Genomic DNA, 13,140 nt, shown 5'->3' on the forward strand with positions numbered 1-13,140 from the left:
GGGGCCTGACAACATTCTGGCAACTGAAGACTTGTACTTCAGAACTTGCCGCACCCTGAATGAAGCTGTTCCAGTACAAATACGATACTGGTATTTAACCAGCACGTGGAAGATTGCCCAGGTATGCTGTTAGAAAAGGAGCTCCAGGATTTTAACCCAATGACAGTGAAGTAATGGCGATATAGTTCCAAGTCAGGTTGGTGAGTGGCTTTGGAGGGGAGCTTGCAAGTAGTGGTGTTCGCAGCTATCTGTTGTTCTTGTTCTTCTAGATGGTAGTGAATTTGAAAGATGCTGCCTAAAGACTTGGAGAGTTCCTGCAATGCATCTTGTAGATGGTATACACTGCTGCCACTGTACATAGATGGTGTAGGGAGTGAATCTTTGCGGAAGGGGTACTAAACAAGTGAACGGGCTGTTTTGTCCTGAATGAGATTTCAGCAAAGCCTTTGACAAGGTCCCACATGGGAGACTTGTAAAGAAGATAAATTCACATGGAATAAGAGTAATTTCACGTAGTGATTTCAAAATTGGCTCAATGTAGGATCCAGAGGGTGATGGCAAAAGGCTGCTTTAGTGACTGGAAACCAGTGAAAGTATTCAATGAATGGTCGGACACTAGGAAGTTCTGAGAAATAAAGAGACCTTGGCATGTTTGTCCACAGATCTCTAAAAGCAGAAGGGCACGTTAGTAGGTTGGTGAAAAAGGCATGTGGCACATTTGCCTTTATCAAATGAGGCATAGATTACAAAAGCAGGAGATTATGTTGGAGCTGTACAGAACCTTGGTGAGACCACAGCTAGAGTACTTTGTGCAGTTCTGGTCACCACATTATCGGAAGGGTGTGATTGTACTGGAGGTGGTGCAGACAAGATTCATCAAGATGCTGCCTGGGATGGAACATATAAGTTATGAAGAGAGGTTGGATAGGCTTGGGTTGTTCTCACTGGAGCAGGGAAGACTGAGGGGCAACCAGGTGGAGGTGTACATCATTATGAGAGACATGGATAGAGTGGATAAGGAGCAGCTTTTTCCCTTAGTTGAAGGGTCAATCGTGAGGGGACATCATTTAAGGTGAGGTGGTTTGTGGATTGGGGGGAGGGGGGAATGTGAGGAAAAACGTTGTTACCCAGAGGGTGTTGATGGTCTGGAACGCCCTGCCTGGGAGGTGGTAGAAGTGAGTTGACTCACATCCTTTAAAAAGAACTTGGATGAGCACTCAGCACACCATAACATTCGAGGCTATGGGCCTATTGCTGGCAGATGGGATTAGATGGAGTTCAGGTGTTTCTAATGTGTCGGTGTGGACTCAATGGGACAAAGGACTTCTTCTGTGCTATCTGATTCTATGACTGTGTGCAGTTTGCATATTCTCCCCATATCTGCGTGGGTTTCCTCCAAGTGCTCTGCTTTTCTCCCACCAGTCTAAAGATGTGCAGGTTAGGTGGGTTGGACATGCTAAATTGTCCCTTAGATTAGGGAGATTAGTGGGGTCAATACATGGGGCTGTGGGGATAGTGTGTGGATGGGTTGCTCTGTTCGAGAATTGGTGCAGACTCGATGGGCCAACTGGCCTCCTTATGCACTGTTGGGATTGTATAACATTGTGTAGTCAACAGTGAACATCCCCACTTCTGACCTTGTGATGAAAGGAAAGTCATTGGACTCAGGACACTTTGCTGTGGAATGCTGCAGTGATGTCCTGGGACTAAGATGATTGGCTTCTAACTACTACAGTTACCTTCCATAGTGCAAAGATATGGCTCCAACCAATGGAGATTTTCCCCAATTCCCATTGACTCCAACTTTTCAAGGGCTTCTGATGCCATCAAATGCTGCCTTGATGCCAAGCCTATTCCAGTAATGTTTCTTCATTTGGAGAGCTTTTAAGTGACTACCAAATGTTATTGCAGGGCTTGTCAGCTTGTTATAAAGTGGGACTAGGTTAGGAGGGTATGGGTGGATAGGGAGGTGGGGATGTTGAAGGTAGGCTAATGGCACTTAGTGGGGGAGGCTAAGGGAAGCTTTATATTGATCTGAAGAACTAGGTTGATGCCTTGGAAAATGGGCCCTCTAACTTGACTGCCTCGGCATCTGCCAGACCATGGAGTCCTTACGCACCAGTTGTCAAAAGTAAGTGCGCAGATACAACAGCTGGTAAAAAAGGCAAATAGTATGTTGGCCCTCATAGTCAGAGGATTTGAATATAGGGATGTTTTGCTGCAATTGTATAGGGCATTGGTGAGGCCACACCTGAAGTATTGTATGTAGTTTTGGTGCCCTTATCTGAGGAAGGATGTCCTTGCTAAAGAGGGAGTAAAACGAAGGTTTACCAGGCTGATTCCTGGGATGATAGGTCTGTCATAGGAGACACTAAGTCAGTTAGGATTATATTCACTGAAGTTTAGAAGAATGAGGGGGGATCTCATAGAAACTTCTAAAATTCTAACAGGGTTAGACAGGGTAGATTCAGGAAAAAATGTTCCCAATGGTGGGGGAGTCTAGAACTGAGGTTATAGTTTGAGGATAAAGGGTAAACCTTTTAGGACTGAGGTGAGGAGAAATTTCTTCACCCAGAGGGTGGTGAATGTGTGGAATTCACGACCACAGAATGTAGTTGAGGCCAAAATGTTGTCTCAGTTCAAGAAGAAATTAGATATAGCTCTTGGGGCTAGGGATCAAGGGATACTGGGGGAAAAGAGGGGAACCAAAATATTGAATTCAATGATCAGCCATGATCAAAATGAATGGAAGAGCAGACTTGAAGGGCCGAATGGCCAACTCCTGCTCCTAATTTCTACATTTCTATCAGCACAACTCCATCTCTGTCTTAGAGAAAAGCCCAATTCCAGGTCATACTGCCACCAACCAGGACATAAAAATCCTGTTGGTTGGCATTGTCAGGACAACAGGCAGAACTGTGATGTTAAGAAAATTCTCACCTCCATGATTAAAATCTAGCATATTCAGTATAAAATCATGGAACTTATGCTGAACAAGCTTAGGTTAAGCCACAACTAGAGCACTGCATCCAGTTCTAATCATCACATTTCACAAAGGATGTGATGGCCCTTGCGAGGATCCAGAGGAGATTTACCTGAATGATTCCAAGGATGAGGGATTTTAGCTACAAGGCTGGTTGGAGGACCTGAAGTTGCATTTCCTGGAGCAGAGGAAATTCAAGACAAATTTGATAGGCGTGTCTAAGCTTATCACTGATTTAGATCAGGTAGACTAAAGAGTGCTGTTACCATCAGATGATGGCATATGACCTACGGAACACAGATATCGTTTTGGACAAGAGGTACAGGGAGGACGCGAGGTAGATTTATTTTACTTAGCTAACAGTAATGACCTGGAGCTCGCTGTCCGCAAGGATGGTGGAAGCGGAGGCAATCAACAATTTCAAAAGGAATATGGATGCTACCTTGCAGGAAACAACCCCATAAGGCTATAGGGATAGAGAAGGGGAATGTGACTCATTGAATTGCTCTACATAGAAGCAATGGGTAAAGTGGCCTCCTTCTGTACCATTATGACCCTATGATCAATAAGTGATGTTTCCAGAAGCAGACCTGACTACAGTTCAAAAAGTAATGGCATATACAATCTTCATCTACAAAAACAGTAATACTTAGCTCGATCATTCAAGTGTTGAATCATTTTTACGTTGCAATCCATTTTTCACCAATTGAAAATGCAATATATTTTTAATGATATAAATCTTATTATAAATGCTAATTTTTAAAGAACTATAAAATTACCTCCCATGATGCCAGATCTGCTTTTCTCCATCTCAACCACATGGGGATGCACTCCCTTGTACATTGCATCACTCATAAACTGAGTGTTCTTCCTTGCTCGTTCTGTTACCAGGTCATCTGATACTGAAGTAAAACCCTTGCCTCTTGTCCTTTCAAAGTCTTCATGGTATTTAATCTATCAACAAAACAGATTATAAATTATTAGTTACCTATTTCCAAGTTTGATAAGCCAAATAATTAGTATTCCTTATCAAGGATACCTATCAATGCATTGACATTATTTGAATTCTATTTTTATACACACAGAAGCAACCATGCAGTCGCACATTCTAATATTCAGTCATACACAGCTCCCTAACCAGACATACTGCCATCAAATTGCTTCACACATCAAATCATTCAAACTGTGTGCAGTGGATCAGATATGTGACTGTTACGTGAGCAGTGTTGGTGCTACAGAATAGACACAAGGAGCTAGGTTTCCATTTAATTTTTTTTATTAAGACACACTCTTTTCAGTATCATCCATCAAGGAAGGTTTAAAACAGTGATTCATGCCATAGATGTTCATTTGCCAGTGTCGTCTTAGTACACGGTTTTGATTAGCTTGCCAGAGTTCATTACCAATGGTGAGAGACAGCCAGTAATAAAAATGTAAACGCTGTTGTTAGAAAGCCTGCTCCACCATACCATGGAGATATTATTTTGTGTTTCACGGACACGTCTCATTTCTGGAGTGTCTAAAAGCTGAACCGGCCGGCCTTTCATTTTCTTCAGGTCATTACTGTACAGCACCTACAGACAACAAATCAACAATACTGGGGTCACAAAGTGTGAGCATAGCCCCTGCTGTATGCTAAATCAAGCAACAATAAATACACTGGATGAGACTAGTATTTAGCTAAAATATTGGATAATAATAAGTAGTTTTACATGGCTGTAATGTCCTATTTCTAATCACCATTACACTTCATTAATCTGACAAAGCCAAATATTTCTGAAGGATGTGGACACATGAACAACACAGCTAGAAACAAAATAAAGTTACGAGGACTTGCCGAGCTGACATTTGATTGATTCCTCTTGGCCCGTTCCATCTCAAGGGTAACACTGACAGCAATGCCTGTGCCAAGCTGGTCTTTATATTTGACCTTGTATACGAATACATAAATGGTTAATTTTCTTCCATTTTCTTAAGACTAGAATAACTAAACATAACAATAACACAATGACCACAGCTGTCCAAAAGGGTTAAAATAATTATTTAGAAATCACTTCTGCTTTCTTTAGCAATTCACAGCCTGAAATGTTCCCTTTGAAGAATTAATTTTATTATATAAACAAACCAAGCTGATGTTCTTCTGGTTCTCTTTGATTTGCTTTAAATCATAAAGATCTGGAACTGCTGTTCCTTGTCCAACTTCTTCTTTGTATTTCACCTAGTCAAAACAGAAAGAATGTAACTGTTCTATTTCAATGAGTGTAAGAGTTTGTCATGCTCATTAATCCTGACTGATTTAGCAATGTCAAACATATAATTAAACTAGTATTGACTGCAGTTTTTCCTAAAGAACATTTAAGCGCCTGAAAATAAGTACTGTAATTGTGGATCTTTATAAAACATACATTGTCTTAAAAATCAAAACATAAAATCTTCGGAACACTCAGCATGATGGGCAGCATCTGTGCAGAGAGAAACTGAGTCAGCATTTCATGCTAATGACTTCTTCAGAAGTAATTCCCTTGTTGGAATCAAACCTTCACACAAAGGAAGGTAGTTGTAGATCAATCATCTCAGCTCCAGGATAGTACTGCAGGAGTTCCTCAGGGTAGTTTCCAAGCCCCAAACATCTTCAGCTGCTTCATCAATGACCTTCCTTCCATCATAACATCAGTGTTTAGCATCATTTGTGATCCCTCAGATACTGAAGCAGTCCATGCCCAAATGTAGCAAGACTTGGACAATATCCAGGCTTGGGATAGCAAGTGACAAATAACATTCACATCATACAAGTGCCAGACAATGACCATCTCCAATGAGAACATTTAACCATTGGCCTTTGACTTTCAATGGCATTACCATCACTGAATCCCCACAATCAACATCCTGGGTGATATAATTGACCCACAACTCAATTGGACTAGCCATATAAATACTGTAGCTACCAGAGCAGGTCAGAGGCTAAGAATTCTGCAGTGAGTAACCTCCTGACTCCACACAGCCTATCCACTATATGCAAGGCATAGGTCAGGATTGTAATGGAATACTCTGCCCTTAACTGGATGAATACAACTCCAACAATACTCAAGAACCTTGATACCATCCAGGATGAAGCAGCCCACTTGATTGCCATTCTTTCCACAAGCATTCAATCCTTCCACCACCGACACACAATAACAGCAGCATACTATCCACAAGATACACTGCAGGCAGGGCACCTCAGACAGCCATGACCACTACCATCTAGAATGAAAAAGGCAGCAGATATACCCTCCTAACCTTCTACTATCCTGAATTGGATATATTGCTGTTCCTTCACTGTTGCTGGGTCAAAATCCTGGAACTCACTTCCTAACAACACTGAAGGTGAACCTACACCACATACAATGGTTCATGAAAATAGCTCACTACCACTTCTCAGGGGCAATTAGGGATGGGCAAATGAATGCTGGCTTATCCAGTGAAGCCCACATCCCTTGAATGCATAAATAAAACTTCTGAAGCATTAAGCAAGACAGAAACATTTGTACCAAATAAAAGATAGATTAAGAAATCTGATAGTTTCAAAATATATTTAAAATATTTTATGTATTTTTTTTGTTCAAACAGATCTAACCCTGGTTATTTAATGTATGTTTACCAAGAGAAGCAACCTTTGACTCAACTTCAGTGTACCCCAACTACGGAGGGCAATGACTCTTGGTAAATATTCTGCAGAGCTATTAGCAGCTAGAATGGCATTAAACTGCAGGACTATTAAAAATGTTAATTGGGGACCTCTGAGCCCACTCCATTCCAGACTATCATCATTAGGCAGAACAGGTGGATTCATGCCATGCATGTTCTAATATTAGGTGATTGTCCAGTCAAAAGAGGATTTCCAAGTTGAGTTCTTGATTTGTGAAGAGCCTAGAGTTGCAGGAATGTACATCCAGATGTATGCGTTCCACTAGCCTCCCCATATTCAGTCACATTCACGGACCCCTCCTCCTCCTCCACAACAAATTTTGCCCACCATCAGCTGCCAACCCAATGCAAATGGAGGGCCCAGATCACGAAATGGACCAAGCCTTCCTGCATGCTGACAGATGGTCTGTTCTGTCGGTCAGCATCCTAAACTCCACATTAATGGAAACTCAACTCCACAAGTACTGTTGCCATCAATAATAACTGAAATTTATGTATTAGCTACAAACTGGAAAAATTGCATCAAACATTCAATTTTCAAAATATTTGGAGCATTAGTGCAAAAGCAGAATTGACCGTGGTATCAATTTGACAGCCAATTTCCAAATTGTCCTTTTTCGTAGCAGTGCTAGCAGTGGAGGTAGTAGGTCTTGTCATGGCAAAAAACAAAGCTCCCTAGGCACTAATATGCATGGCTACAACCTGGTGTTCAGACAGGAATCCAGCTGAGGAAGACTGAATGTTTAGACAATCCAAAAGCAAAGCTTATAAAAGGTGAAACTTCCACCAAGTAACAGTTTGATTATTCACCAATAAATAGTCAAAAATGTCCACTGCAGGGCATGAAGAATCCTTGACAAACAATTGGGAATTTAAATGACTTTTCATATAAAATAATATTTACCATTTCTGTATTTTGATACAAGTATGTTTTTGGCTTTTAACTTTGGCTAGAGATGACAAATCTTTAAGAATGCCTTTAACTTTTATTATTAGAACATGTTTTAAGAACCTGTCCTACAGTACAGGAGGATGAATTAATGCTTTCACCATCTCTCATAGGCTAGAATGTAGTTGCGCCAGTAAGAATTTGATATTGAACTGGTCAAATCAGCACATTTTAAAAAGTTGAAAAGCACTGATGTCTGGCAGAATAGCTTACACCTACAGAACATACGCTACACACGAAAGTAACTCCTAGAAGGCATGAGGCCAGCTGTTATATTTTTGCCTTCTCTCTTCAGCTCAAAATTTCTTTATACCATCATTTTCTGCAAATTTAAACTGCCACTGCAGCAAGGGAAACAGTGCATCCAGAACCTGAGTGAAGGGTAGGACAATGGTGTATCTCTTTAAACAATGCAATTTAAAAATTGGGAAAGAAACAGAGGAACAACTGAAATAGGTTACTAGAGTGGGTGAATTATCCAATTTGAATCATGTATAGAAAGAGAAATATCGATAAAGAAAAAAATGGATTAAAAGAGTTAAAAAGATAGAACGGAAAGATTTAATTTATTTTGGATTTCTAACAAGTGACAGCATTGGGAGTAGAGTTAAAATTGTGACTTTGATGAAACTGAGCTTTGCTTCAACGGTTATCATGTCATTTAAGAAGTATCTTATCCCAACTTGTTGCACTGAGTTTAATGGGTAATCAATGTTAAATTCAACCAGCTTTCAGAAAAAACGGGGAGGTTACAGGTGGATGGGATGCTGTTTATGCAAACGGTGGAGCAGCATAAATTAGCTACCAAATTCTGCAGATTCGCAGCTCACGACATATCTCAATCTCCTAAATTTCTTGGCCATTTTGCACATTAATACAAAGTGTGTCATTTACATAATGACATTTTCAGCCTATTTTCAATCATACTATGCATTTACATAAATAATTAGTTAATATTTAGTTTGAAATTGCCCATATGCAGTTCACTTGTCACATAAGAATAAAGCACAAAAGAAGCATGGATGATAGGGAAATAAAGGAAAATTATAAATATCAAACTGACTCACCCCACTTATATTCTGCTGATTTTCTTTAACACGTTTCATTTCTGGAGTTTCTTTTACTGCTGTCCCAGGACCTACCTCTTCTTTATAAAGCACCTTATGTTTACAAAAACAACAAAAAGAAAAGCTAATTATTAATTGTAAGGTACAGTTTAGACAGTCTCTGCATTCTCTGAGACTTTATGAATGTCTATTAATGGTATGATTAGTGAGCTGAACTTTGGTTGTACATACACTAAACAAGCTCTTTTTATTTTCTAAGCAGTATTCTAAAATGAAATGCTTTATTCAATACATTTCATTTTACTAGTTATGTTAAGAAAAATATATAGGGCAATGCCTCAGAATATGCAGCATGTTCCACAGCATTAGTACATCAACAAATTGGATTGATATCATAATGCATGACACCAAAACATCTGAGTTTATTCATAACAGCTAAACCCAATGATGAGTAACTAACTTGGATTCACTGCAGGTTCTACTATTGTGAATAATGCAACAGCAACACATTGAAAGCTTTAAATGGAACTCTGTCAGTTTTTCCACTGTTTAATGGGAAGTGAGGTGATTGAGAGTACTCTGGAGTAAAAATAACTTACATTGCTAACCCTCTTGCAGTTTTCTTTGGCAAGACGGATTTCCGGTGTTTCATTTACAGCTGTCACCTTGCCTTTAAGCAACTGTAAGTCTGCTGTGTACTTCAGCTATAAACACAAAGCAAAAAGGAATAAAGTGGTGGAACAAATTAGCCATGATTGCAGTGAATGGAGCAAGCTGCAAAGCCCAAACAGTCTATTCCTGTTCCTATTTCTAATTCCAGATTAACTGGGCTATAAGAATGGAACCAGGTGAGTGTAGTCCCAGCTAGATGATGTAGAGGCTTTGGAAGGGATAGTGTGGGCTATTAAACATTTTGCAAGGGGCACATCTTGTTGCTATGCTCTGTGGACTAAAATGTGGGCTCTATATCCCGAAGTAACCTAATACTTTTTTGTCACCAAGATGGAGATCATCTGATCAGCTCCCTCATCTCTCTTACCCTAGTCCACTGTGCTAAATGGCCTTGAAGGTTCCAACTATGTCCCAACTCTGAACTTCAAACTCTCCCCATACCCTCTCTGAGCTCTTCGAGAGGCTCTTTCTATTGCCTAGATCCTATTCTCGCTAAACTGTTGATCATCCAACTTCCCTTCTTGGTTCCCATGTTGGCTGATATTGTTTACAGATATCTCTCTTCCAAGTGTAAAATAGAAACAGAAAAGGCTGGATGAACTGTCTAGCAGCATCCCTGGAGAGCGAGACAGAGTTGTTTCAAGTCCATCTGACCTTTTACAGACCCCTCTATTCAAGCGCTGTCTCTCTTTTCTTCAAATCCACCATCAGCATTCCTCACGTCAAAACTAAAACAACCCTTGACCACTGCGTCCTTGCAAAGCACTAGCCCATCTTCAATCTCCCTTTCATCTCCAAAGTCCTGGAAAGTACGATCGTTTCCCAATCACCATTTTACCTAGAATTCGGTGTTTGATTCCTCCAATCAAGCTTCAGCCCCAACAATGGTTCTGAAATGGCTCTTATCATTTAGATAAGATAAATCTAAGTATGACTGTGACAAAGGTAAACTATCTTGTCTTTCTTGACCTGTCTGTATCTGTTGATAGGTTTGGCCACACTATATCTCCCAAAGCCTCTTCATCATCATCCAGCTAGGACTACACTCACCTGGTTCCATTCTTACCTATCTAATCATTGCCAGAAAATCTCATACAATGGTTTCTTTTTCCCATCCTGTAATGTTACTTCTTTTGCCTCTAAGTATCCCATTTTTTTGTCAACCTACAGATCCTCAGCAAGATCATCTGAAAACACTGCATCAGATTTCATATTGATACTGACAATACCCAGCTTTAACTCACAACCATCTCTCTTGACCCTGTCTCTGTCTCTAAATTATCTCACTGCTGGACTGATGTCGAGTCTGGATGAGCAAAAGTTCCCTCTAATTATATATTGGGAAGACCAAAGGTATCTGTCACAAATTCCAATCCACGGCCACCCAAGATGAGCTTGTGATCACATATCAATGCCACCTCTAAGACTCAGTTAGTAATCTCACAATACCAGGTTAAAGTCCAACAGGTCTAATTGGTAGCTTGATGACTCACTTGATGAAGGGCAATGCTCCAAAAGCTCATGCTACCAAATAAACCTGTTGGACTTGAACCTGGTGTTGTGAGACTACTTATTGTGCCTATCCCAGTCCAATGCCAGCAATTCCACGTCATGACTTCTAAGACTGTTGTGGGAAGCCAATTGTTTTATTCTGTTTCTTCTTTATAATTTTTATTACATTTTCTACAGTGCATTTGTACTAACATTTTCCCATGGTATTTCAGGTTTTACCTGTGCTGGGTCATGTTATAATGTTACAACATGCTGAGACATGCTGCATACATTCACAGCTTGTGGTCAGCTAACCTCAGCAGAGTTCATTATCTCATGGACAGTGCATGATTAGAGGTCAGAACCAGTGTCAGCCACCTCTGCATATGTGTTTAATTAACCAATTTATGTTCTCTAAAACAATGTATAATAATGTAAGAGAGAGGACAATAGAAGACTGTAAATATCATGCAGGGAAGAAAGAATGCCTAATAAACTCAAATGCTTGTACCAGACCATGGGATATCAGCAAATTCTTGAACCTAACACTATGTATTTCCACCCTCAACCATGGCTTTGTTACCTCTTCAGACCTGATTTTTCTAATGGACACTGGCCAGACTCTCTATTTACACTTAGTGGAGGCAATTCTTCCAAACAAAAAACTGAGTGTCCAAGGAATGGAAAAACAAATGTTTTAGAGCAAATTGAGGGGAATAAATCTCAAGAACTTTGCAACACAGAGTCCACCGGGGGATTTAGGCCAGTAAGGAGGGTGGTGGAGCCTGAAACCATCGGAGAGGCCGGAATCAGCGCTTGAGTGGAGCTCTGCACATGCACTGATCTGTCAGTGGGGAGATCACCACATGTGCAGGCACCCCCGCTCTCCCCCCCCCACCCAAATCACCAGCTCCTTAATCACTGGCCTCACACATGCTTCCTAGGCCAGGCCAAAACTCCCCACGTCTAACCAGCCCACCCCTCTCTCTGCCCATGGCCTGCCCAACCCACTCTCCCCTCCCCATGTTCAACCCCACTATCACCCCTCTCACTCAACCCCACTGATCCCTAATGCAGGGTGTGCAGCGGGGACCCCCCAACCACCAATCGGCATTGCCCACCCCCCCCGTAGACCCCACCTCCAGTAGGCTCACCCACGTGGCCCTACCTGGTGCTCAATGCCCAGTGCCAGGCTGGCACTACCCAAGGGGCACTCTCCCATAACTCCAACCTCGCAGCGGGGGGCCTCAATGGCCTTTGTCCCCAGCAGCAGGGTGACAATACCTTGTACCCCTTTATGGGGATCAGCTTCAATCCATGCTGGTGGGATCCTCTCCCTACGGGGCAGAGAGGAGAGTTAAACATTTATTCATGAGTGAGCCCGGAGGATCCCATCCTGGGCTCGTTAATGATATGGAAATTGATATTTTCATATCATAATCAGCTTCACACTGATTTCTGGTGTGCAGTTGATTACATTAAAAAAAAAATCGGAGAAGTCACAATTTGCTGGATGCCGGTTGCGAATCCCATTACAGGCCTCCCTCTGATATCGCCCGGCCCGCTGTGTAGTAGCACAGCAGAGCAGGACAATCATGCCCACTTTGGCACCAGTGGGAAGAGCAAGTAATAGCCAAGTTGGAAGACGCCACTATCTTGATGATTAGACCACCTCAAAGTGGAACGAAGTTTCAAGTGGCCAAATCAAAACAGATAGGCCCAGTGCTATACCAATGGGCAGCACAGTGGCTAACATTGCTGCCTCACAGCTCCAGAGACCAGAGTTCAGTTCCAGCCTCAATCACAGTGTGGAATTTGCACATTCTCCCCGTGTCTGCGTGGGTTTCCTCCGGATGCTCCGGTTTCCCCTCACTCCAAAGATGTGCAGGTGTGCAGGTTAGGTTGATTGGCTATGCTAAATTGCCCCCTAGTGTTAGGGGGATTAGCAGGGTAAACATGTGGGGTCACAGGGATAGGGTCTGGGCGGGATTATTGTCAGTCCAGGCTCAATGGGCCAAATCGCCTCCTTCTGCACTGTAGGGATTCTATTCTATAATGCTCATTGGACCCACTGATTAAATTTAAGTTGTGCGAAACAAGTTACTTAAGTTGTGCACACGCACAAATTGTGGGTCACCAAGGAAAATTTTCAATGTTGCAGGCTGTTTCAGACAGGTCCCTTAACAAACTCCTTAAGGAGCAGCTAATTAAAAATTTGTCACTGTTCTTGAGTAAGGGACCACGATCTGCAAAGGTCCACTCCAGCGCCGGCTCTCAACATCATGGCCCTT

At 41.6% G+C, this 13,140-nt stretch overlaps 2 protein-coding genes across 7 annotated transcripts in view; both read right to left on the reverse strand.

Moving 5' to 3' along the window:
- The window catches only part of nebl (nebulette), a 251,171-nt gene that overhangs the window by 25,062 nt on the left and 212,969 nt on the right, over window positions 1–13,140 (reverse strand). For both annotated transcript variants that reach the window (XM_080211095.1, XM_080211102.1), the window contains exon 5: window positions 3,763–3,937. In XM_080211095.1, the coding sequence (XP_080067221.1) occupies window positions 3,763–3,937 (175 nt within the window). The remainder of the gene's footprint in view (window positions 1–3,762; window positions 3,938–13,140) is intronic.
- Window positions 4,250–13,140, reverse strand: part of LOC145357574 (uncharacterized) — a 69,995-nt gene continuing 61,104 nt past the window's right edge. For all 5 annotated transcript variants that reach the window (XM_080211083.1, XM_080211069.1, XM_080211076.1 and 2 more), the window contains 5 exons: window positions 9,286–9,390; window positions 8,687–8,779; window positions 5,109–5,201; window positions 4,821–4,913; window positions 4,250–4,557 (listed from right to left, as the gene is read on the reverse strand). In XM_080211083.1, coding sequence (XP_080067209.1) covers window positions 4,348–4,557; window positions 4,821–4,913; window positions 5,109–5,201; window positions 8,687–8,779; window positions 9,286–9,390 — 594 coding nt within the window. In that variant the 3' untranslated portion in view covers window positions 4,250–4,347. The remainder of the gene's footprint in view (window positions 4,558–4,820; window positions 4,914–5,108; window positions 5,202–8,686; window positions 8,780–9,285; window positions 9,391–13,140) is intronic.

Source organism: Carcharhinus amblyrhynchos, chromosome 2 (genome assembly GCF_965287045.1).
Source record: "Carcharhinus amblyrhynchos chromosome 2, sCarAmb.v2.hapA, whole genome shotgun sequence".
NCBI lineage: Eukaryota > Metazoa > Chordata > Chondrichthyes > Carcharhiniformes > Carcharhinidae > Carcharhinus > Carcharhinus amblyrhynchos.